At 37.2% G+C, this 26298-nt stretch overlaps 1 protein-coding gene across 4 annotated transcripts in view; it reads left to right on the forward strand.

The window, feature by feature from the left end:
- The window catches only part of LOC127857864 (myosin-11-like), a 153277-nt gene extending 127491 nt beyond the window's left edge, over positions 1-25786 (forward strand). For all 4 annotated transcript variants that reach the window (XM_052394561.1, XM_052394564.1, XM_052394563.1 and 1 more), the window contains 17 exons: positions 1032-1190; positions 9721-9840; positions 11213-11399; positions 13195-13353; positions 14014-14645; positions 15048-15139; positions 15602-15782; positions 16382-16549; positions 17588-17731; positions 18276-18398; positions 19259-19438; positions 19847-20020; positions 20431-20454; positions 21285-21370; positions 21722-21828; positions 22184-23262; positions 25448-25786. In XM_052394561.1, the coding sequence (XP_052250521.1) occupies positions 1032-1190; positions 9721-9840; positions 11213-11399; positions 13195-13353; positions 14014-14645; positions 15048-15139; positions 15602-15782; positions 16382-16549; positions 17588-17731; positions 18276-18398; positions 19259-19438; positions 19847-20020; positions 20431-20454; positions 21285-21370; positions 21722-21828; positions 22184-23262; positions 25448-25669 (3837 nt within the window). In that variant the 3' untranslated portion in view covers positions 25670-25786. The remainder of the gene's footprint in view (positions 1-1031; positions 1191-9720; positions 9841-11212; positions 11400-13194; positions 13354-14013; positions 14646-15047; positions 15140-15601; positions 15783-16381; positions 16550-17587; positions 17732-18275; positions 18399-19258; positions 19439-19846; positions 20021-20430; positions 20455-21284; positions 21371-21721; positions 21829-22183; positions 23263-25447) is intronic.
- Positions 25787-26298: the final 512 nt, after the last annotated feature.

Below are 26298 nucleotides of genomic sequence, written 5' to 3' on the forward strand. Positions count from 1 at the left end.
CCACATATAATGCAAATCAATCGACTTATGTGCTGGTAAAACTGTACTGGTCACTCACGTGCCAGGAAATTTCTGAATTAAACAAGTGCTATTGTGTATGTATTCCACTCTTTATTAACCCATTCATGCCTAGCGTCTAGAAAAAAGGCATTGGCAAACAGCGTAGACCCAAATGAGACGCCGCATGATGCGGCGTCTCATCAGGGTCTGCGCTGTTTGCTTAAAGGAAATTATGTAAGAAAAGTTTAAATATATAAATAAATATACTAGACATCCCTAATTTTGGAAATAAATTGATCCAATTTAGAAGGATGAGAGAGTCCACTAGGCATAAATGGGTTAAATTGTATGGTAAAAACTTGTAATGTAGGAGTAGACCTAATTATTTCGTGGTAATCGCATCAGAGCTACCTTAGTTTACGAGAAGTTCAAGAAACACCTGTGGTTTCATTTTCCGACACAATGTGCTTACACGTATTTCAACGGTATATCTTTACTTCTTTATCACCAGGTGGGTTGTTTTACTCAGCGCATGCTCGTTAAATGAACAATGCCAATAATTATGCGACTCAACAAAATCAAAAAGAAGTTGCAGAAAATAACTGTTTAAAGTATTGTCTTAAAATTGACAGCTCCCCTAATATGCAATCAGAGCTGATGGCTTACAAATGTTTTCTTCTTCATAAAATAATCTTGATTTAAAAACAATTTTTTCATATAGGATAAACTAATTTCGACAAAAACATTTCGTTTTGTTTGTGTTGTTATTTTTTTGTCGTGGAACGTTTTTTTTACATGTTTTATTCAAAATATATCGGACACGTTTATTCTGTACTGTGTGCATTATTTAAATGCATCTATGGCATCCAACTTATTTTACTTTCACTATCAAAACATTTAAACAATGCTACGATTGGTCGACTGAAAGGTTATCGGACGGTGACCTTTTACATTCGCCTCAGACCTGAATACGTAGCACTGTGTTTTTTATATGATTTTAACTTGACTGTTTCAAAATTTACTTTTTTCAGCTTCGAGATAGTCAGAAGCATGCAACGTTTGCCAATGATCAAATTCGAAGTTTAACGGAGAAGCTAAAAAAGGCGGAGACAGATAGGCGGGGCTCTCCTAAGGTTCACAGACGCCTTGCGCATGAGCAAGGCGCCACAACGGACGAGTATTCGGAAGTGGTAAGTATTCGGATAACACAAGACATGTTTTCTTGAAAAGAATGTTTTAAATAACAAGGTGCATCAAGGGAATAATGAACATATATAATAAATGCGTGTATATTGTATTTCTAAGTTCGCGATGTTCAAATGTACACACCGTTAAAATTTAGCAAGTAAATATTACATTCTCATAACAACTTTGTAACATAAAAGTGTTGTAATGTGAATTTAAAATAAACATGCGTATAATGTAGCATGCACAAATTATCTACGTATGGTAAAATAGATTTATCTATATCAATAAATATGTATCACAGTGGTTTTTATCTACCTTTTAATCAAAGTCGTGAATTCACACATTTAAGTGGAATTCAAGTTATAAAGCATATTTGCCTTATTGATGATAACAACTCTTATCTTTGACTAGTACGGTAACTTCCATGGCAAGGTTGACCTTCGAACATATGTTTTGGCAATACATATGTTTATATATGTATTCATGTTTGATAACCAATTTATTATAAAACAAAAATGCCTGACTTTTATCAGATAAACTGATAAAACATTTGAGCGTGTTTTTATATCAAAATAAAGGAATTGATAGGCATCGACCATGTTTGTGTTGCCATTATTGACAGGCAATCGTTCTACTTTGTAGGCAAATAAAAATATTTCATGTCTGGCTTGCTTTTAAACGGTGAACTGTTTTGCTATCTTTTACACAACTTTGTTTGTAATTCGCCGCTTTGAAGTATTAGTAGACAATCTACTTCTTCAACACATGCTAACAAAGCCTATGTAGTTCTGACAGCCTTGCATGCGATTACTGACGAAGCAGAACCGTTTATTTAAAACATCATATGCTTTTTATTTTATTTTTATGATACTGTCAACAGAAGCGAATTAAAAACAAACATAGTATCTGTACAGTCGAATGGATGAATATTGAGTAATGAATATTATATAAAACGTTGATTTTTTTTATATAAAAAAAATATACAAACAACCTCTCACAATGGCGCCTCGTTTTCAGAATAGCTGTATTTCCTTAAAAAAAACTCGTTAACAGTTCTATTAATGTACACATGCAAATTGTTAAATTAACACGAAACATGGACCGAACACAGAAGTTGCTGCTGGGAAACGATTACTGACTTATCTTGGTTGTCAAACTGTTTGATATGAGCTGTCAAATATGGGATAACAATAGACATTCGCTAAGATAGGGAGGGAGTGTGCCAAATACAAATCAAAATTGATTTATGTATTAATTAAAAAACACAGGCAAATGCTATTCCACACACATATATATATATATATATATATATATATAAGATTGTTCTGAGTTATGAAATACACGCATTACAAAAAAACGCGCCAGTATATAATTTAACTATCAATATTTAACGAAAAATACTTTTATTTGTATTATTTGTATTTTTCTAAATTTAGAAATAATATTAAGTATGATAGTAAATTACCACAAAACACATATACATTATTTTATAATCAGAAAGACAGCCAAATTAGTTATACTTTTCGACTACATGAAACTTCAGTCTAATGTGATAATTAATTGTCATTGCATATTAAGAGTATGTTTAAACTGCTTTTCATTAAACAATATTGTTGTATAACGATTTAATTAACGTTTTCATACAAGCACAATAAATTAAAATCTCGGATTTCATGCCATATCGTTACATTGCATTCGACTGTGGCGAAATTTATAGCGATGTGCATTTTCATCGTAATTACACATGTATATTCCCTTAGTCGTAGACGATCTTAAAGTAGTTTCATTCTATATTAGTTGCTGTTCTTACGACTTTCGACTTTTCAAAAGACGTCTGTTGATAAAAAGTTGCGCACGTTATTGGAAGACGCTTCTATAGGGACGAATTTCTCTCGAACGTATGTGTGTGTTTTATACGGTATGTTCGCGAATGCAGAAAACAATTAGGAAATCATATACTTCAGTTTTCCTTCATGTAAATACACATACATTGTACTGTTATTGGGAAACATTATCAAAGGGCTTATGTGAAAGACATTCTGAATAGGTAACACGAGACCAGGAATCATTGAACTGTACTGATTTCTACCGATCCACCTTCGAAAGCAATCATTCAGTTCTTTCAAGTACAACAAACCGTACTCTTGAGGTGTTACTGGCCAAGATGTGAGTCATTAACCTGTATTATGGCTTTAACACTGAACTCTCTGGAACATCGGCAGGAGAAAATATTTTTACGAACGGAAAGTTTTTTGTATATAAGGCAAATGGACAATATACAAAAGACCGGGGATATACAAAAGCGAAAACAAAATAAAACATAAACATTCTTATAATTGGCGTCAACGCCTTTGATCGGTAAATGCCAATTAACTGGGCGCTAAACCGGTTTGACGGCATGCTAAACGTCACGCTTAGTCCGGAATTAATTTCTACAAGTGTAAAATTACAGAATGTACCACACAAAAATAAAACAACAGTCATTCATGCGTCAACCTGTTTAAAGATGATATCACCGCCTTCAAACGTTCAATGAAACCACATATATTGGGGTTTAAATTGTTTTTAAGTCATATCTCTCCTCACAACCGTGGGATCACAAAACACACACGGGTATGTAAACATTGAACGCGTTGCACTGCAATTCAATTTAAACAGAATAAATGAAAACATCAATTCAGTTTAATAACAATTTAATCACATTGCTTCAATTAATGTTCCCCGCGAAAAGCAGAACCGAAACTCCCAGAGTAGTGATTTCATAATGTTAATACGAGTATCAGCTGAATGCACTTTGCAACAGCTCACAATCAAGTTTTATCGAATGAAGACGTATTATAGCATGTTGTTGTTTCCATTTGTTTCCATTTGTTATCGTAACAAGATCAATTACAAAGCCAGAACGCTTTTTTTCACTTAACAGATAAAGCAAAATAGAATAGATAGCTATTGGGAGCATTTAGCTTATTCCCGTAAACTATTTCAACCTGAGAAGTTGTCGGATTTCTTAAAACGAATCATAAAATATGAAATACAAAATGATGAATTTATGACTAATTTTATGGCTCTATATTTGTTTTACACTTGATTGCTAAATCCCAGGTGCGCTGATAACACTGAAATTCTCATAGAAATTCTTACAAATGTATGTCTTCGAAATATTATGTTGCCACCATCGTTCACCAAACTAAACATGTACAGCTTATACATATTAATAAATATTATGTTATATAAGTTCTATCTGTTGCATTATGCATACACATTTGTAATTATTTATTCTGCATTAACACCATTACGAGTTTGTTTAAATGAACGCCGAGATATTTGATCCGTGCTCTATGAAAAAGGAGTTTAATACATGTGCGTAAAGTGTCGTCCCAGATTAGCCTGTGTTGTCCGCACAGGCTTATCAGGGGCGACAATTTCCGCCTTAACTGGATTTCTGCTAAGAAGAGACTTTCTTGAAACGAAAAATATCATAAAAGCGGAAAGTGTCGTCCCTGATTAGCCTGTGCGGACTGCTCAGGCTATTTCCGGACCAATAACAATAATGCAATTACATATACCAAATCCAGCCAAACGGGAGGACATGGCATGGTGATATACAGTGTACAGTGGATGACAATTAAATTAACTTGAAACAGGCATGTATAATTGACAGATTTTACTGCAAGGTCACAGAACTTGTAAACAATTGGAACTCACAGTCACTGTCTTTATCTGATTATCACATTTCACATTTCGGACATAGAGTGGCAAATCTCACTCATAACACAAAACATAGATAAATTACAAACATATATATGAGTCGTGTTCTGAGAAAACTGGGCAAAATGCATGTGCGTTAAGTGTCGTCCCAGATTAGCCTGTGCAGTCCGCAAAGGCTAATCAGGGACGACACTTTCCGCTTTAATGGTATTTTACGTTGAAAGGAAGTCCCTTTTTACCGAAAATCTAGTTTAAGCGGAAAGTGTCGTCCCTGATTAGCCTTGTTCGGACTGAACAGGCTAATCTGGGACGAAACTTTCCGCACATGTATTTTGCCCAATTTTCACAGAACAAGACATATATACTTATACAATACGATTTTATATTTTAGTATCAAAGTAGCAAGATTGCTCTAGACTATGGTACCGTAAACAAACAGCCAGTGCTTAGGATAGCAATATAGTAAATAAAACAATATCAAATGAGACTATTAGATCCATTAAAAAAATAAACCATAAACTTTTGTTTCAGTGAACCAATGAAAACTACAACCATATGTTTGTAAATCAATTTTGGGTATTTTGTGAAGTTAATTTTAAGTATTTCTGTCATAAAACACACAGACAACCGATCCAAATCTCGTCTATCGCAATCTATACATCATGATAAATGTGGTAAATTGTGCGCGTCTTAGCATTTGCTTATTCTAATACTGCAAAAACGTTCAGATGTGTTTAAAACACCTGACGTCTGCGACTTTGCACTGTTTTGGCAATTAACGCCTGCATATGATGTTAGCAAATACAGTTGGCGCTTGAATACCCGCAGACATTCCTTGTCAGTTCCACTTAGATGCAATTAATCAACCGGTGTGTTTTGTCGTATTATCTTCGGTTGTGTTCTGTTAACGAGTGCTTTTTGTTTTGATATATTTTGCATTGTCGATTTTTTTTTCGAGCTACATAATGCGAAATATGTAGTAATACCACAGACTTGCATGGGTGTACGAGTAGTCAAAGCACGGGCTTGCATAATATTACGGGTGGTCATAGCACAGGCTTGTATAATTGTACGAGTGGTCATAGCACAGGCTTGTATAATTGTATGGGTGGTTATAGCAAAGGCTTGTATAATTGTACGAGTGGTCATAGCACATGCTTGCATAATTGTATGAGTGGTCATAGCACAGGCTTGTATAATTGTATGAGTGGTCATAGCACAGGCTTGTATAATTGTATGAGTGGTCATAGCACATGCTTGTATAATTGTATGAGTGGTTATAGCAAAGGCTTGTATAATTGTATGAGTGGTCATAGCACATGCTTGCATAATTGTACGAGTGGTCATAGCACAGGCTTGTATAATTGTATGAGTGGTCATAGCACAGGCTTGCATAATTGAATGAGTGGTCATAGCACAGACTTGTATAATTGTACGAGTGGTTATAGCACAGTCTTGTATAATTGTATGAGTGGTTTTAGCAAAGGCTTGAATAATTGTATGGGTCGTCATAGCACAGGCTTGCATAATTGTAGGAGTCACCATAGCACAGTCTTGTATAATTGCATGAAATGTTATAGATCAGTCTTGTATAATTGTATGAGTGGTTATAGAACAGGCTTGTATAAGTGTACGAGTGGTAATAGAACAGGCTTGCATAATTGTATGAGTGGTTATAGCACAGACTTGCATTATTGTATGAGTCGTCATAGCATAGGCTTGTATGATTGTATGAGTCAACATAGAAAAGTCTTTTATAATTGTATGAGTCGTTATAGAACTGTCTTGTATAAGTTTATGATTCGTCATAGCTTAGGATTGCATAATTGTATGAGTCACCATAGCACTGTCTTGTATAATTGTATGAGTGGTTATAGAACAGGCTTGCATAACTGTATGATTGGTCATAGCATATGCTTGTATAATTATATGAATGGACACAGCACATGCTTTTATAATTGTATGAGTAGCATAGTCTTGCATAATCGTATGAGTCGCCATAGCACAGTCTTACATAATTGTATGGGTCGTTATAGCACAGGCTTGTATAATTGTATGAGTGGTCATGTCACAGGCTTGCATGAGTGGTCATAGCACAGTCTTGCATTGTTGTATGAGCGGTCATAGCACAGTCTTTCATTATTGTATGAGAGTCATAGCACAGTCTTGCATAATCGCATGAGTGGTCATAGCACAGTCTTGCATACTTGTATGAGTGGTCATAACACAGGTTTGCATAATTGTATGAGTGGTCATGTCACAGGCTTGCATAATCGCATGAGTGGTCATATCACAGTCTTGTATAATTGTATGAGTGGTCATAACACTGACTTGCATAATTGTATGAGTGGTAATAGCACGTTCTTGCATTATTGTATGAGTGGTCATAGAACAGTCTTGCATTATTGTAGGAGTGTCATAGCACAGTCTTGCATAATTGTATTAGTGGTTGTAGCACATGCTTTCAAAATAGAATGAGTGGTCATTGCGCAGTCTTGCATAATAGTATGAGTGGTCATAGTACAGTCTTGCATAAGTGTTTGAGTGGTCATAGTACAGTCTTGCATAATTGTATGAGTTGTCATAGCACAGGCTTACATAATTGTGTGAGTGGTCAAGCACAGTCTTTCATAATTATTGGAGTATAGTATCAAAGTATAATATAGACAGTAAACGACGAAACGTAATGTTCTCAAACTCGTGTCTTTGTTTCAATATTAACAGTATAACAAACATGATATATGTTTATATGTTATAATATGTTATATATCGCCAGATTGCCTCGATCATCAAAGTCAGAAAAGTATTATGCTTTTATTTCAAAATTTAAAAACAAAAATAATGAGGAAATGGAAATCTTAATTTATCAATGAATTGCATGTCGTTTAAATCGCCTTGGATTGATTGTGTAATGTATACATAGTAAGGTTTTGAATACATCTTGTGAGCGCATTACGGACATAAGCATATATTGTCTCATCGGCATGATACGGACCTATGTAACTTAGAAAAAAAAAAATTCATTGTAATATCAAGACGACGATGTATAAACAAAACCGTGTATACCGATGACGTGTTTGAATAGCATTTTTATAACGCCAAATAGTAGATGTTACGATTTTAAATCCACGTGCACAAACTATAAAGATAAAGCATGACATGAAATTTCTGAGAATGTATTAGAAAGTCTTTGTACAAGATAAGTATTGATGCAAAGCATCAAAGGGCGTCGGGAATTTCGGTGTAAAAGGCACTCAATGAAGTTACATCGAACGATTTTTTTCTACTGTAAATATAAATATATTGGCCGATTATTTTTAACAAAATAGAAAAAGATACTGGTATAACCATTATCTGTGATTTTGTGTTATAATCCCCAAATAACCATTATCTATGATGTTGTGTTATAACTCCCAAATAACCATTATCCATGATTTTGTGTTGTAACCCCCAAATATTTCATAGTCCATTACATTTACATTGGTTTCCTTTGTTTTAAACTGGCATCCGTGTGCAGTTTTCATTAATGGAACAGAACTGTGTAGGTTTTAAAAAATCTGCTTCATCTTGTAAGCGTAATTTCATATTTTTCTCAACTTCAAGGGGAGATGATTCTGAACTTATTCTTACGTTGCTCATTTACGATAGGTGTTGAGTTCTCATTGATATGAAAACACTGTAAAAGTTATAATGTGTTTACGAAACCCTCCCCCCCCACCCTCTCACACATATATTTCATGGGCATAATAAAAGCAAAAAATGGTTACAATAAAACAGCATATTTATTTAAACTAAAATGTCTACATCAAAACAAGAAGTTAACATAGAACACACATAAAATAATTTGATTCTACTGGGGCTCGAACCTTGGGCCTCTCACATGTGAAGCGAGCGTGTAACCACTACACTACGGAACCGCTTGAGAAATCACCTTCTAACTAAGATATTAATAAGCTATTAATAGTCGGTTTAAATGTAAACCCGGAAGTTTAAACGCTGGATAGTGAGCGGGGTTAAAGGTCCATACCAAAGGGTCCATACCACTGACAAGATACGGGTCAGGCCTGCGGCCTTCTATATGTGCTTCTTAAAAAAAACGTGTAGGAGGACTTTATAGTAATGAGACTGGGAAGCTGTGATGGTGCTCTTCATTGATAAGCGGCTGCTTCCTTTATCAAGACTCATTATTACAATTAATAATACGTGTCGCGCTTCGCGCTCTATAGCGCCTTTATTAGTAACTAGGTGGTTGCTAGGATAGTGAAACAAAGAAGTTTTGTTTTTATACAAAACCAGAAAGTTTCACCGGTTCGCGTAATTGCCCAGTCCCTGTGATCTTTTATTATTGCCCAGTCCCTGTGATCAGTTATTAATTAAAACAATTAGCTTTGCATTATTGGCAATAAATGTTGTAGTAAATGTAAAAGGCATAAATGTAGTACTTATTTACACTAATTTACACAAAAAATCACCACTATGCAAGATATTCTGACAACAAAAATATATGCATTGATCCGTAAAATAACTTCTCCTCCCATAAGCGAAAATAAAACGTATTACATACTAGTCGCCGCACTTCAGTGCGACGCCAATAAGTACGACACAGTGTTGCACGTGCACAAACTGTAAAGATAAAGCTTGACATTAAATATCTGAGAATGTATTAGAAAGTCTTTGTATAAGTACGACACAGTGTTGCGGGTTTTGTTCTGAGTTTTATACACAATAGTTGACATGCCTTAAACCAAAGTCAAGCGAATAGTAACCAACATTGTTTGGCTGATAACGCTTCTGAAAGTGCATTATTCCTATGTTTGCTTTCAGGAGCCTTACTGCAAGACATGCGCAGAGCTTCAGTCCGTGAAAAATCAGCTCAGTGATGAACTCATCTCCTTCAAAACGAAGGCGGAAGAGCTTGAGGTGATGATCGATGACGTCACGCAGGTAAACACTTGTTCAATGACCGCGCCTAGAAATGACTTCACGCGGGTAAACACGTGTTCAATTACCGCGCATCAAAATGACGTTACGCAGGTAAACACGTGTGCAATGACCGCGCATAGAAATGACGTCACGCAGGTAAACACGCGTTCAATGACCTCACACAAAAATGACGTCAAGCAGGTAAATACGCGTTCAATGACCTTGCATAGACATTCTGTGTCTGTGTGTTCTTCAAAGGTAAAACTGCAACGACATGAAACAACCAACAAATGTTCGTGAAATCAGAATTTAAGTTATGCGCTTGCGTTCCCTGTGAGTCTTGAAACTTGTCACCCGATAAACTAGAGGAGGGTAATCACGTGATAGTCAAGATGGCGACGTATATGCCGAGGCGGGTATTTTTCGCCGTTTAATACCCTTTGTAACTTGTATGATTTTTGAATGCCGCTCACTTTCCAGCCATATCAGCAAGACAGTTACTAGAGATTCTTTCGTATTAATATTCGCTCTATATTTCAACTTTACTCTCTGCCAAATTTTTAAAGAGGGATGACCTTATTACAGCTTCACTAAGACAATTTTTTGGGGAGTAAAGTCGAGATATATATGGGGAATACGAACTAAAAACGCCAATCAGCATTTTACTTATAGGGCTGGCAAGAGAGTGTCATGTAAAAATTAAACAAAAGTAATTAAGGTATAAAACGGCGAAAAATTACTGTCTCGGCATTGACGTCGCCATCTTGACTATCACGTGATTACCCTCTCAGTATGCCAGGAACAGAAATGAAACCAACATGCGCTTTTTGGTTCGCACTAAAATATATTTATTATAAATATAAATTATATTTAAATATAATGTCATTTATTATGACTTACTCTTGGTCGTAAAGTTATTGTTACTTTTGTCAATTAAAGCTTTTTTGACGTTGCTGTTCAGTATATGGTTTTAATATAAACTTAATTAGCAATTTTGACAAATAAAGCGTATCTTCAAAGCATAAAGCAATTATGTGTTTAAGTTATTAGTCATGTATGTGTACCGACAAAAGAAGAAGCAATTTTAATCAATATTATTTATACATTTATCAGAAGAAAAAAGTTTCTTATAAGAAATGTTCTATAATTTTTATTTTACATCGTTCATTTAGAAAAAACGTAATGCGCAGTGAGTAAACTTAGTGCATCTAAGAGCTGCATTGACTAAAAAATAGCTGTTCATTAGAAATGTTCCATTGAAATAATTGTAAATCGTGCATTCAGAAAAATGAAATGCCGTGTAAGTAAATTCAACGCCTCTGATAAAACCAAACAAACTATAATAACTTATTACAAACGTTATATCGATAATTATTTTAAATCTTGCATTCAGAAAAACGAAATGTGGGTGAGTAAATTCAACGCCGCTGAACAAGACAAGCAACTTATGGAGCAGAAGTTTGGGACCAAGGTCCAAGAGACGAAGAGACTGGAAGATCAACTCAGCAAGATTAGAGAAGAGGACCGAATGAAGGACATTTTCTTGAAGGAGAGGGACAACAACATCAAGGATAAGACAAGTAAGACTTCCGGTACAATATGAGCCTCGTTCTGGGAAAACTGGACTTCGGACTGCATGTGGCTAAAGTGCGTCCCAGATAAGCCTGTGCAATAAAGAGTAAACACTTTTCGCCGTAACTTGATTTCCGCTAAGAAGATACTTCCGTCAAACAAATAATACCGGGAAAAGACGGAAAGGGTCGGGGAAAGACGGAAAGGGTCGTCGCGGATTAGACCGTGCGGATTGCACAGGCTAATCTGGGACAACATTGAACTCAAATGCATAAAGCCCAGTTTTCCTAAAACGATGCTCATTTCTATAACGGATGAATATTTAACATCACGGTTTAAGTCTCACGCGCGAGGAATAAGTCAGGAGATGAAAATAAATTAACACGTAACGTAAACACAGTCCTTATAAAAAACTTTTGAAATGCATTTTATGCAAAATGTATTCACGTTTCTTAAACAAATACGGCGTATTTGTGTTGTTCTTTTTGTAATTAATGTACTGTCAAACAAACAAAAACTGATATGAATCTATTATGATGGGGAATGTGCATTAATCAAGCGGCACGCCCTTGTACTGTGCGTTAACGCCAGTCTTAACAAATTAAGCAACATAGCAGCTGGAATGAGATTGATGATATCTCATAAGGAGTCGCGTTCTGAGAAAACTGGGCTTAATGCATGTGCATGAAGTTTCGTCCCAGATTAGCCTGTGCAGTTCCCCACAGGCTTATCAGGGACGACACTTTCCGCTTTTATGACATTAAGTCTTTTGTTTCCAATTTAGGCGAAAAGTGTCGTCCCTGATTAGCTTGTGCAGACTACACAGGCTAATCTGGGACGACACATTACGCACATGCATTATGCCCAGTTTTCTCAGAACGCGACTTACATAAATTAGCAATGTGGCGATTAGAGTTTACATCATTTCAAGTATTGTATTAATTCATTCAACTGGGCAAAGCGAAATTGGGTACATAAATTAGCACGTATACTTTATTAGGAATTGCACTGGTATATAATACAATGAAGAAGGCGTATACAACTGAATACTACACCTTAACACATATTGTGGTTACTTAATAAACCTTTTTCTTGGACAAAACAGATATGAAGTCTATATACTCATTTAAACTTGCGTTTTCAATTCGTTTACAATGTATGGCTATTTGGCAATATTATCTTTTTTAGATAAGAGCTAGTGTGGACCCGTAAATTCAATTGTGGGTCGTGTTGCACACTTGTATTTTAAAAGGAAGTTCCTGGTATTATATCGAATGACAATTTTAGAAGGTTAAAGACCTCTCAAATTGTTTTCCTTGGTCTCGAAAGTGGAAAATAATTTTTTTAAATAAACACATTAACTTTTTGTCAATCTAACATTGTTAACAAACATTCAGTTATTAAAAATGATGAGATGAGTATTTTTTTACATGAAAAATAATAATTTAAAGAAAATCAATATATATAATTTATATATATATATATACCAACTCACTAACTTTGTATTTATTTTCATTCCGTATAAATGAATACTACCAATACAAACTACAGTTATCTGTGGTCACACGATTATCACAATGAATTGAATTTCATATGCTGTATTTTATTTTAACAATGAAATAAATAGGATCACTAATGTTCACTAATTTTCCGAATATATTCTCTTTATGACATGGAAATAATACAATATATTCGATTTCATTAATTAGAGTTAAAACGAGTATCAAATGTAAACATCAACTGAGGCAAATCATTTATTAATGTATTTATATGACATAATAAACTAAACTAATTTACGTGCAGATCAAATTGCACGAAAGGAAGAGCTAATCCAAGAACAGGAGGATATCATAAGGCAGCGCGAAGAAGACATGCAAGAACTTTTTGACAAAATATCGCAGCGAGAAAGAACGATAAAGGAGCTTAAAGAAGCGGTCGCAGAAAGAGAGGAACGAATCAAAGGTAATGTGGAATTGTATATGATTTTTTTTAAAGTTAATATGACCAGAATCGTGTGAAATTCGGTATGGTTTATTTGCGCAGTCTGGTCAGGAGCTACCCCCCCCCCCCCCGCTTCCACGCAAGGTTACGTTGTCTCATCAGCGAACAGCGTAGCTCCTGGCCGGACTGCGCTCATGCGGAGGCTGGTCACGTGGCCTTTTCAGCGAATATGGTAGCTCCTGGCCGGACTGCGCAAATGCGAGGATTGTCTGGAGCTACCCTGTCCACTATAGGGTCTCGCACGGTTGTGTGGTCTCATCATCGGACAGGGGTAGCTCATTACCGGACTGCGCTAATGGGGAGGCTGGTCTAGAGCTACGCTGTTTGCATACCGCACAACACCAATTGTCGCATGAGTTGGCAAATAACGTTTCACAAATGAAACAAATTGCTTTTGATATCAGTGTTAGCCACCTGAGCTTAGGAACAGCATGCCCAAAGTATTTAAACGATTTAGTATATTTTCATGTGGTATTCCAACATGTACATAACTTCTTTTTAAATATTGAACATTTAATTATAATTTATTGGTTTAAAGAGGTTATTGATATAAATCTTACGAAACAATAAATATATTCATAGATCACTAAATGCGTATTTATAAAATGGTGTGTTTTGCAGAAAAAGATGAACAGTTGCATAAGTTGAGCTCCCATCTCGAAGAAAAGACCGAAGAGTTGCACTTTCTAGAAGAAGAGGTCCAAGAGGCGGTCCTGAAAAGAAAGGAAAGCGAATCAACCATCGCTGAATTGGAGCTGAAAATCGAAGAGACACTTAAAAGTGAAAAGAATGAAATCGAGACCGAGAATGAACGCCTCCAGTCTGACGTGGACAACCTGATGAGTAACCTATCTGAGCTGCATCAGGACAAACAAACACTGCAAAATGAACTGGACAAAGCGAAACAAGCGCTAAGCGAGGCGATGCTCATGTGGGAACGTGACCGGTCATATTTGGGTACGCAGCTGAACATAACCAACGAGAAACTGAGGCTGTATGAAAGCACAGCCGAGAAGAAAGACTCGCACGCCATCCAGACGCTGCGCAGGGAAGTCCATGCGATACTGGAGACACGTGAGAAGCTCGTGCACGAATTGAAGCTGCAGAAGATGGAACACGACAACACAGTGAGGATTTTGAAAACGGAGAAATTCAAATTGACGGAGGAACTGACGTCGAAGATCAGGATGTTGACCCACGAGATGACCAACAACGACAAAATGTCAGATGAACTCGTTAAACTCCGTGGCCAAGTAAAATTATTATTTTATGAATAATACTTCAAATTAAGCTTAATGTAAAACATTTTCTGTTTTTCTTTTTCCTCATTAACACCTGGTGAGCACAAGGTCGAGATTTGTTAAAGTTACCTTGGTCTGATATGTTTGACATCTTTTATATTTCGGCTCATTATCAAATTTCAAAACCATGAAATTCAATTAATCAGGAACCGATAATAACTTGTAATAATGTAATTTTTCCGTTAACTAAAATAGTAACCTCCGAACGAGTTGCATAGCTGAAAAAAATATTTGGCTGTTCTCTCTTCCCTTAACAACTGGTAAGAATACGTGTCTTACCTTCAAATAAAACTAACGTAATGCTTGAAATCATTATTTTATTACGATATAACGTTCTCCGTTATTGCTTATAAGGACGAGATCAACTACCAGCTGCACCACAGTGAGAAGCTCCTCAAGGCCGAGTTGTTGGCCATGAAAGTGCGCTATGAGACGCAACTCGACAGGTATTCTGAACTATTTCACCGGATTTATCCTTCTTTCAAACACAAAATTTTGAGTCGAGTTCTGAGAAAACTGAGCTTAATGCATGTGCGTAAAGTGTCTTCCCAGATTAGCCTGTGCAGTCCGAACAGGTTAATCAGGGACGACACTTTCCGCTTTTATGGAAATTTAAGTTTCAAGGAAGTCACTCCTTACCGAAAATCAAGTTTATGCGGAAAGTGTCGTCCCTGATTAGCCTGTGCAGACTGCACAGACTGCGGATAGTGTTATCATTATAGGTAGCAACAGCGGATTCATTATCTTCAGATTAGTGGAGTTTTACACAATCTAGCAAAGTCTGAGAACGTCTAATGACCACAACTGTTACCCGTCCTCTATTGTTAGGTTCTAGTGATGTAAACTTGTATCCACCTTCTGTTGCTATGTTACAGTGACGTAATCTATTACCCGCCCTCTGTTGCTAGGTTACAGAAGGAGCACCTGCAGCTGCTGGAGGTGGTGGAGCGGCTCCAGCGGGAGACGCACTTTGACAAGGAGATCATCGTGGGCGTCCAGAAGGGCATGGCCAACATCCGGGATAACTACACGCAAGACCTCTCGCGCTGGAAGGACGAACGCTCAGTTCTCGAGAGTCACATCACTCAGGTTTGTTCGCGTTAAAAACCCCGGAGGATTTAATGTATATGCTTACAGTGTCCTCCGAGATTAGACTGCACGGTCCGCAGAGGCTAATAAGAGACGATACTTTCCGTTTTGATTGTATTTTTCGTTAAAAGGAAGTCTCTTCTTAGCGACACCCTGCTCTAGTGGAAAGTGTCGTCCCTGATTAGCCTATGTGAACAGGTACGACTCTTCCCGCAAACACATTTATCCCCGTTTTCTCAGAGCGAGGCTCAATTATCTATTTATATCAAGATATTAGATAATCGTCATAATTATAACCACCTTCGTCATCATGTTAGTCATTATCTTTTGTCAAAGATGCAATAGCACTATCGTCGTTCTACCGTCATATTTATCATCATCATCATAATCGTCGTCATCATCATCATCATCACAATTAGATCTGTTAAGAACTTTTTTCTTCATTACCTTCATCGTCGCAACTGCATGAATGGTCCTGTTATACAATATGTAAGTTATGACAAGGTCAATATTATGAAAGGATACACGGAGAAATACTGAGGCAAACCCAGTCTCACGTTCAACAATTCCGCTTTCTGTGACACGCTGCTATTCCGTAGATTGAGGAAGGCAAGGAGATCGCTCAACACCTGCGCGCGCAGATTGACGCCCTCAGGCGACAGCTGATGGATCAGGATGTGGAGCGCACGGACCTCGTGAAAAAGATTACCAGCGAGCGCCGGAACTGGGACGTGGAGCGTGCGCAGCTCAACAGCAAGATCAACCAGGTAACTAGGGGGCCTAAATTCAAAGCAAGACCAACCAGAAAATGTGAGAGCCTGTTTAGTTTAAACCCATGTATTTTAGGTCAAGTGCAGCAAAAGCCTAGTGCTAATTGAAACGCTATCTGGTCCTTGTCCTGTGTATAACCAGTACTAAGTGGTACACGAGATTCACTACACCACGTCGACCGTTGTAAGCCTGAACTCAGATCTTGTTGCCGTCTGTGTTTGTCCTGGTAATTTAAGGCCTGACCTCAAGTCTTATTGACGTCTGTGTATACCCAGGTACTTGGGGGCCTGTAATCAGGTCTGAACGCCGTCTGTGTTTGTCCATAGCTATGGGTATCAACAGTTCAACAGCAAAATCAACCAATTACTTGAAGGCCTGAACATTAGTTGCCGTCTCTTTCAGTTGCACTAAGCTAATGATACCTAAAGGTTCTAATGGGCAAATATTTACTTTTCATGAAGCATTCAAACATTACAGTTCATATTGTTTTCATCATTTCTGTTGACAAGTATTTATTAATTTATATAAATACAAGTAAACTAATTATTGTCCATCGTGCCTTTCTTTCTGTGTGTGAAAAAATATGTTTTAATGAACAAATACTCATGCGATGGTCTATAACAGTGTTAACACTCATATGGGTAATGTTGATTGATTGTCATCGTGTTCGGCCTTTCAACAGTTTTATGGCCTTTTCTTGATCCATAAATACATTTCGATCATTTCAAAAACATCAAATTCAATTCTATTCACGATGTAAACCTCGAAATGAGAAAATAGGATTTATGCATGTGCGTCAATTTATGCATGTTAGCCAGTGTTGTCCACACAGGCTAATCCGGGACAACAATTTCCGCATTAACTGTATTTTTTCTAAGAAGAAATGCGCTTTACACGAAAAATACCATTAAAGCGGAAAGTGTCGTCCCTGAGTAGTCTGTGGGCCTCCACATGCACATCTGGGGCGGCACTTTACGCACATGCATTAAGCCCCATTTTCCAAGAACGATGCTTAGTGACTCATATCATTTCAGCTGGATGAGCAGCTGTCTGTGTTCATTCATGCGCAGTCCCGCAGCAAGGACACGCAGTACCGGATGGAGATAGCCTGGGAGAAGGAGCGGGCGGAGCAGAAGCGGCTCCTCACGGAGGCCCACCAGCTGGCTATGGATCTGCAGGTATGGGGCACCTTTATTAAATGAGCCGTGTACTAGGAAAACTGTGCGTATTGCATGTGCGTTAAGTGATGTCATGGACTTGCTTGTGCGGTCCACAAAAGCTAATCAGGGACGACACTTTCCATTTTTATGGCATTTTTTTTCGATAAAAGGTAGCCTATTCTTCACGAAATCCGGCGTAGGCGGAAAATGTTTCTATGCGGACTGCACATGCTTATCTGGGACAAAACTGTACGCACATGTATTAAGCCCAGTTTTCCTAGAGCAAGGTTCATGTTAGTTGTCTTTTGTGTGGAAACGTAGATCTATATACATTCATCTTCTTCCACATTTCTAAAAAAACGTCAAGTTACTGTTTGATTTTAGGGCTACATATTTTTCGGTTGACAGTTTATCTTCACATTTAATATTTGATCCCACCCTCCAAAAAAATCCGACGTATTTAATGCCCCTCTGTTTTGTATACTCAAACAGACAGTCGATAATTTAACACAGCGATGATTCACTCCCTTTTTATCGTAATAAAAATGACATGACACTGTAGGAGCAGCTTCAACGCCGGGACGAGGAGCATGCGCGCGAGAGGAGAAACCTGTTAGACCAGCTGGAGAGTCATCAGACAGAGCTGGAGGACGTGAAGAACAACAGGCAGAGAATGTCGCTCGAGGTAAGGGCTCTCTAGGAGTGGGTGTTAATACAATGTGCGTTATAAGGGAAATGTTAATGCGTTGTATACGCGGGCCCACAATTTGATAAAAACTATTGACCAAGAAAGGGGAGTTAAAGAAGCCAATAAAAAAAATATAAAACATCACACAGAGCATTGAGCTGACATAGGGAGCTTGAACGGTGTTGGATAACATGGAACGTTCTCTGAGGAATAAATGTCGTGGCTAGAAATGCATCTTTGATACGGATTAAAAAAAAACACTTTCTGGTTTTTTTTTCAAGAAGTTTTAAAGATTAACAAAACAATCTGCAGCATATTGTCCTCATAATTGGCAGCAACAACGGGTTAATTTTCTCCAATTGTCGGTGCATATGAAGTTTTGCTTTAACATATAATTCAAGCAATGAATCTTTTTTTTTATTCAAGCAATGAATCTTGGAATATAAATATATATTATTGTAGGGATAAAAGTACATGCAGATAAAAAACCAATGACTTTCTCATACGTGTTTACATCAATTTTAACACTTATACGTTGTTCTACATGTATAGTAACATAATGGTATTTTGTAAAGAAATATTTTGGTAATTTAAATAAATTGCTTGTATAAATCACTTTTATTTAAATAAACGTAACTATGTGTATTAGATTTATTAATATAATTGCATATTAAGATATATAAAACATAATAATTTACCATGAAGTAGTTAAAACTAAACATCAAGAAACAGCGTACCAGGTTTATATTGGCAAATCGGATGTCCGAAGAAGCTATAAGAATGTTTAGCCGATTTGTTGTTTTTTGGTGTTTTTTAACTCGTCTGACTATAACGCGTATAATTTCTTTCTATCCTAGCTGAGGACCGAGGGCACACGTGTTAAGCACGTGGAGCGTCAGATGGAGGACATGCGCGAGAAACACCAGCAGGAGAACGACTTCTGGGTAAAGGAGAAAGGCGACCTCTTGCGGCGTCTGGCGGAAATGAGAAAACTGCACGTGCGCGACGTGCGTCGAATCGATGACGTGTTAGCAGCGGTATGTGTAAGAAAATGTGAATTAATTGTGGGATACAACAATACCAACTGCAATAAAACAATAATAATAAGGATATTTGATGGCTTTGTTTATAATTGGCCTGTGATCTTTTTGCATGTTCAATTGGTGTGTGTGTGTATGTGTGTGTGTATACAATACAATCGAATAATTATTTATAATAATACTCATAATGATCACAATAATTTCTTTTATCATCGGTACCATAACCATAATCATATGTATTTCCCGAAGGCAACTCATAGAGATATATGTTTTGTTACAAACTGCTTAATTCAACCAATTTAAACAAAACCATTTTAACATACATAACCTTATTGTTTATGACATTACATATAATTATTTAACAAAAAATATTCCATTCTTTTACCAATGTGTATTTCCGTTTAGCTTAAACGTCTTAGGGAGTTGGCGAGCATTGTCGTCGAATCCGACACTTCAGCAACACTTCCTAGTAACGGAAATGACGTCAGTGGAACGTCAGGGGATGCATCAGCGGCGTCAGCGTCAGTTACGTCACACGAGCCTAACGAAATTAGCGACTTGAAAGAAAACATCGACCAGGTTAATAGAAATTCAGAAATGTTTTAAATATTAAAAAAACATTAACATTATATTATAAAAATGGTTTAAGTTTCGTGAAAATGTTGAAATCCATATTTTGCTTTTCACAAGGCTTGAAATGATTCTACGTAACATATAATTACCAACGGAACGATTGTTTGGTTAGCACAATAGAGCCAAAGGTACGCTGATACATATGCAATACAATTATAAATATGAGTAACGATTGCTATGGCGTGCAAAATACAGTCAATAACATTATAACTTATGTTCGCAGTTGAATGCATTATCAATTGTTTAATATAAACGTCCATACATGTTCTTGCAAAAATTCATACCTACAGCGGCGACATTGTCCTTTATTGCAACGTTTTATACGTTTTTTTGCATCATTCTGTATTTTATTTCAGGTCATTTTAAAATATGTGAAAGAGGTAAGTACACGTATATTGAATAGAAACTTTTTATTTAATTATAAAACCTTTTAAATAAGTATGTTGAAGTTCTTTAATCTTGTCCAGAACAGGCTTTTAAAAAATATTACGGTTCATTAAAATGTAGGTGTTATGATGGGTATGTGATGATTTCGAGAGTCATGATATTAGATCTATCGGATACGATGAAGAAAGTGGCGATGAGGATGATTTTGATGACCAGATAATCAGGCTAATGATTATTTAAAGATATCATGGTGATGATGATGATGATGATGATGATGATGGTGATGGTGATGTTGATGATGATGATGATGATGATGATGATGATGATGATGATGATGGTGATGTTGATGATGATGATGATGATGATGATGATGATGATGATGATGATGATGATGATGATGATGGTGATGGTGATGTTGATGATGATGATGGTGATGATGTTGATGGTGATGATGATGATGATGATGATGATGATGATGATGATGATGATGATGATGATGATTATGATGATTATGATGATTATGATGGTGATGGTGATGATGATGATGATGATGATGATGATGATGATGATGATGATGATGATGATGATGATGATGATGATGGTGATGATGATGATGATGATGATGATGGTGATGGTGATGATGATGATAATGATGATGATGATGATGATGATGATGATGATGATGATGATGATGATGATGATGATGATGATGATGATGACGATGACGATGATGATGATGATAATGACAAAGGCGATGGCGATGATTATAAATATATTAATAATGATTTAATTTACCTAATGGTATAACAATCCTTCCTTGCAGTCATTACGTCAGATCCACTTTGTGGCGGAGGAGTTAGCGAGACCCACTGCTGACTTCTTGCATGAGGAGAAACAGAAGATGCGCAGGTAAGCGGCGCGAACGATATATATGAGTCGCGTTCTGAGAAAACTGGGCATAATGCATGTGCGTAAAGTGTCGTCCCAGATTAACCTGTGTAGTCCGCACAGGCTAATCATGGACGACACTTACCGCTTTTATGACATTTTTCGTTTAAATGAAGTCTCTTCTTATCAAAAATCTAATTTAGGCGGAAAGTGTCGTCCCTGACGTCGGCACAATTATCGTCTCACAGAACTGACATGGAACTCTGTTTGATAAAATGGTACACTAGGCCAACCAAATTACATTTGTAGTCCTAGATGCATTTTGCAAGTGATATTAAATATCATATTTCACCATGTCCTTGTTTTAATAAGGAGCCTCTCCAGTTCAGAGATCGAGCTTCTCAAGGACGAGTTCCTGTTGGGGCCTCAAGGGCCGGGAATCCCATTCAGTTATCACGAGGCTAAACCGGAAGTGAAACGTGAGTATACTGCTTAACTACACGTGGATTTGCCTGTTTCAGAGCAATGTTCACTTTTTATATTACCGTGATGGGAGGTAACACATACGGGAGGTTGTGGTATTGCCATCCATATTTGTTTCCAACCCGATCTTTTTGAGGAAGGGAGACGTTAAACCTTACGTTTCTGTGTAAACAAAAATAACTTGTTGAGGCAAAATACTATTTTTAAGGCCTATTCTTAACATCAAAATTAATGGGTCAATAAATTTGTTAATATATTTTCCCCAAATATATATTTATTTTTATGTTAAAAATTGAACAGAGTCATTATAGTTCACCAATAAATAATATTTGATCATGTCATTCTTTACAGTTAAAGATAGCGGCGAGAGGCGAGAAACGCCAGGCGTTCAACGTCACGTGACACACGAGGGCAGCCACGTAACGTTCCCTAGCAACGGGATAATCCCGTCCGACAGCCTCGAGAATAACGTTATGGAACAGTCGTCCTTTTACAACGACGACAGGGACACGAAAGTCGAGGTGCACCGAATTAAACAGACAAGGGACGTAACCCGGGTGGAGACAAAAATTACCACCCTTCCGAAGCCGCCGCCAAGTTTTATCATTCCTCGATCTCGAAGCACCAGTCCCGCTCCTCAGTCGCGGACAAAACTAGTGAACCCTGTCCTGAAAACGATGACGCTAGATACGACTTCGCGTTCCCATCGTCTTTATACGCCTTTAACCGATGTCAACTCGAGGAGCTCCTCTGCCGATTCCTCCCCCGTCGGAACGTCAATAACGCCGTCTTTTGTGTCCGCATCGAACGGGAGTAACGGTCTTTACGGAGCTGGTCCTCTCGAATCCGGAAGTCTCGACCGACTGTCGCCGCAGACCGCTAGGCGGCGTTTCTTCGAGTCTCAGCCCTCATCTACCTCCTCGACCACTGTTTCCTGGTCGGAAAGGCGCAAACGGGAGGCCAATCCAAACAGGAACAGTCGAAGTTCAACGGAACTTTACGCCTCCGAAAGTGTTGAACACATAAATGGTGCTAAAGGTCACTTGCGGAACTCGGTTTCTATGGACGACGGTGTTATAAACCTTGCTCCCGAGCAGGAGATAAGTGCGACGGGAAATGACGTCATGCCGCGCGTAAGGAGTGTGGAGAACACTTCCGGTTCTAGTAAACATCACTCAGGATTACGAGACATAATCAGTGCGATGAAGCGTAAATTTAAGCCAAAGATTAAAAGGTCACAAAGTGCGAGGGAATACGACAAAGGACAGAGACTTAACGTTGTCAAAGAAACGGAATTCCACGAAACAGAACTTGCAAAGGTAGTCAACCCGGCTCTAGACGATGCACATGTGACACAGGAGCAGTTAACTCCCATTAAAATACCCGATAACGATGAGAATAGAGAGAAAACTTCCAAAAAAGATAAAAAGGTGAATAGTAAAAAATACAGTTAGCCACTATTGATAATCAAAGTACTGACAGTACTGGTGTGACGATGCTTTTGAGGAGGATTGATATAAAAGCATCTATTTAAGTTTATCTACATCACCACAATTGTGTATGTGAGTACGAAAATTTTCGGTAGGAAAATAAATGGGTACGAAAATTTTGGATACAAAAATTATGCCAAATAAAAAAGCCTCCGAAAAATCATTTGGTTACGAAAAACAAATTGGGTACGAAAAAACATTTGGTTACGAGCAATAATTTATGTACAAAAAAAAATGGGTACGAAAAAAATTTGGGTACGAAAAATGTAGGGTACGAAAAAAAATGGGGGTACGGGGAAGTAGTACACGTGGGGAGCTTGATCCATTCCACGAAACTGGGAGGCGGGTTACATTCTCGATCAAATATAGCAAGAAATATCTTTAAAAAGATATTCGACGTGTATTTTCTGTACCACTTATCTTTGAAAACGTTCTGTTACAGTAAAACGTTTGTGGGTTATAACATTACGTTTCAGCATATAAATTCAAAACTTGACATGCTCTTTAATTACACCATGCTCTTTAATTTCACATGTATATCATACCAAACTTTATATTTCGTTGTTTCCTTTCCTAAGTTAATGATGCTATGTGTACGGACGTGATTTCACATGCCCATGTGCATGAACATATAATTTTTTCTCTTCTGATTATTGTTTTCTCTAATTCAATAAGCTTAGACATGTTTGTTTGTTAAGTAAGGCAATAATTTCATGATGATTCCCGAAAGTAGGTATGAGCCCATAGTCGTAAGAGCACTTGAATACGTGAGTTAGACCATGAACACATGGTAAGGTTAACTAAATCTCCGCGATATGACCTAATATGTGTTTAAAATAGCAAACAATATCCAACAAGCGAATGAATTATCAAACATAGGATGTGCACTGATGTGGCTCTGTAATTACTGTTTGAAAAGTTTATTAGTATGCAAAATGAGAAAGCACGCACACGAGCGAGTTTCATAGATATCTTACGGCTATTATGCTGTTTATATACCATAGTCGCTACAACGTTTACAAATGGCAGGTTCGAAATAATTCGTTTTCTTTACACTCATGATCGCGTTGAAAGTTAATTATACACGTTTTAATTTGCAATTTATTTACTGAATCTCGACAAATGTCAAATACAATACAGAAATTGCATAGTTGTTTTATTGATCTATAAACATATAATGGATTGAATATAACTGATTTAAAATTAACGTTTTTAAACTATTATTAAATCTTTTTCCCAGAATATGCTGTCCTATTTATAGCTGAGCTTCCTATACCTTTATCAATGACCAGTGCTCATTAAGGTCTCATTGGTCACCGTGCACTGGTCTATTTGGATCTAAATTATATCTTTGGCGAATACCCGGGCAGCCGGGGTAAATTTGACCTACTTTGGCTCAAAATTAATCTTTCTCCCTTGAAAGGTCACAGGGGCAGGTCGGACTATAAAGACCCCGTGAAGGGGCAAGCAAGACCTGTCAATAAACTCTGATACACACACCTTTATCAATGATAATCAGCCAGGTATGCCGATTAGAAAAATCGAGCTATCTCAATCGGACTGGCTCGTTTTTTTTACAAAGGTCGCCATTGTGAAGAATTTTTTCATGGTATGATAACTTAGACGATGCTTCGCAGCATCGTCAAAAAGTGTAACTGTTAGAATTATTCATATACTGTAGTTATCACACACAATAATAAAAGTGATCATAATCTAGGTATAAACCCAATATAAGTAAATTTCGTCACAATCAAGACTCTTATAAAAGCGCTTCCATGATATGCTTCATTCAATATTATTTCATCGTGTTTGTTTGCTTGTTTGGTTATTGTTATTTATTTGCAAAACAACAATTTTATTAAGTACATCATCTTTTATCTATACATAAGTTAGAAAAACTAAGTTTCAGCGATATAACCGAGATCAGATTACTTACTTACACTTTTCCTGATTATCTTAGCAATTCGAAGTGGTTTAGCATTCCTAAGTGAATATTCTTCAGAAAGTATATTATAAATTCTTATTAGAATCAACTGTAACGAGAGAATGGAACTATAAGTTACACGCCTTATCTCCACACGTTCAAAGTGTTTTGCCGGAAACTAACAGATCAAGTATTTTTCAGAGTAACTCTTCGCCGTCGAAGAGTTCTATGGACGCTGACAAGGAAGAGGCATCGAGCGGACGTTCCACTCTGCAGCGGATCAAGAAGCGCTTCCGGTCACGTTCGGCCGACCGAGGGACACGTGACCACGTGGAGCCGCACGTGCGACCGATCCTCGTGGGTCATTCGAGCGCGACGGCGGAGGAGGACGGCTCGTGGCGTTACAGCGAGACCGGCGTGTGACACGTGTCCAGATCACGTGATTAACTCTGGGTCACGTGATGTGCTACGCGGGTAACGTCGTTTAGCTGTGGGTAGCATGATATACGTGAATGTCATGTAATAAATTTTGGAAATGTATCGACTTTTGGTCCATATGCTGTTCTGCTTCGGTCACGTGAGGTAGTTCCAATCACGCGTTGAACTTGGGTCACGTGTTAAATTTGGGTAAAAATACGAACATTTGTCAAGAGACAAAGTCGGTTCACGTTTGAATATGAGTCAAGTGAAACATACTTGTCATTAACAAACAAAAAGGGCAGGAAGTTTGTGGCAAGGTTAACTTGAAAATGTAATTATAATCATTGAAATGTTCACTTTTCAGACAAATAAAAACCATTTTGCTATTAATTGTGGAGTGCTTGTGACTAGTCAGTAAGTAAATGGTAGTTTATCGTTTCTTTAAATCCATATCGTACATTTGTACATTATGAATTAGTTATATGGGCATATGATAGTATATCAGTCGTGTGGATATTTTAAATAACGTCAAAGTGTGTTACAATTTAATCTATTTTAGAGTACCATCTTGTAATACTTTAGAACGTTATAAAAATAAAACAAATGTGGCCTGGACCTATTAATCTTAAGTA

This window comes from Dreissena polymorpha, chromosome 14, assembly GCF_020536995.1.
Source record: "Dreissena polymorpha isolate Duluth1 chromosome 14, UMN_Dpol_1.0, whole genome shotgun sequence".
Lineage (NCBI taxonomy): Eukaryota > Metazoa > Mollusca > Bivalvia > Myida > Dreissenidae > Dreissena > Dreissena polymorpha.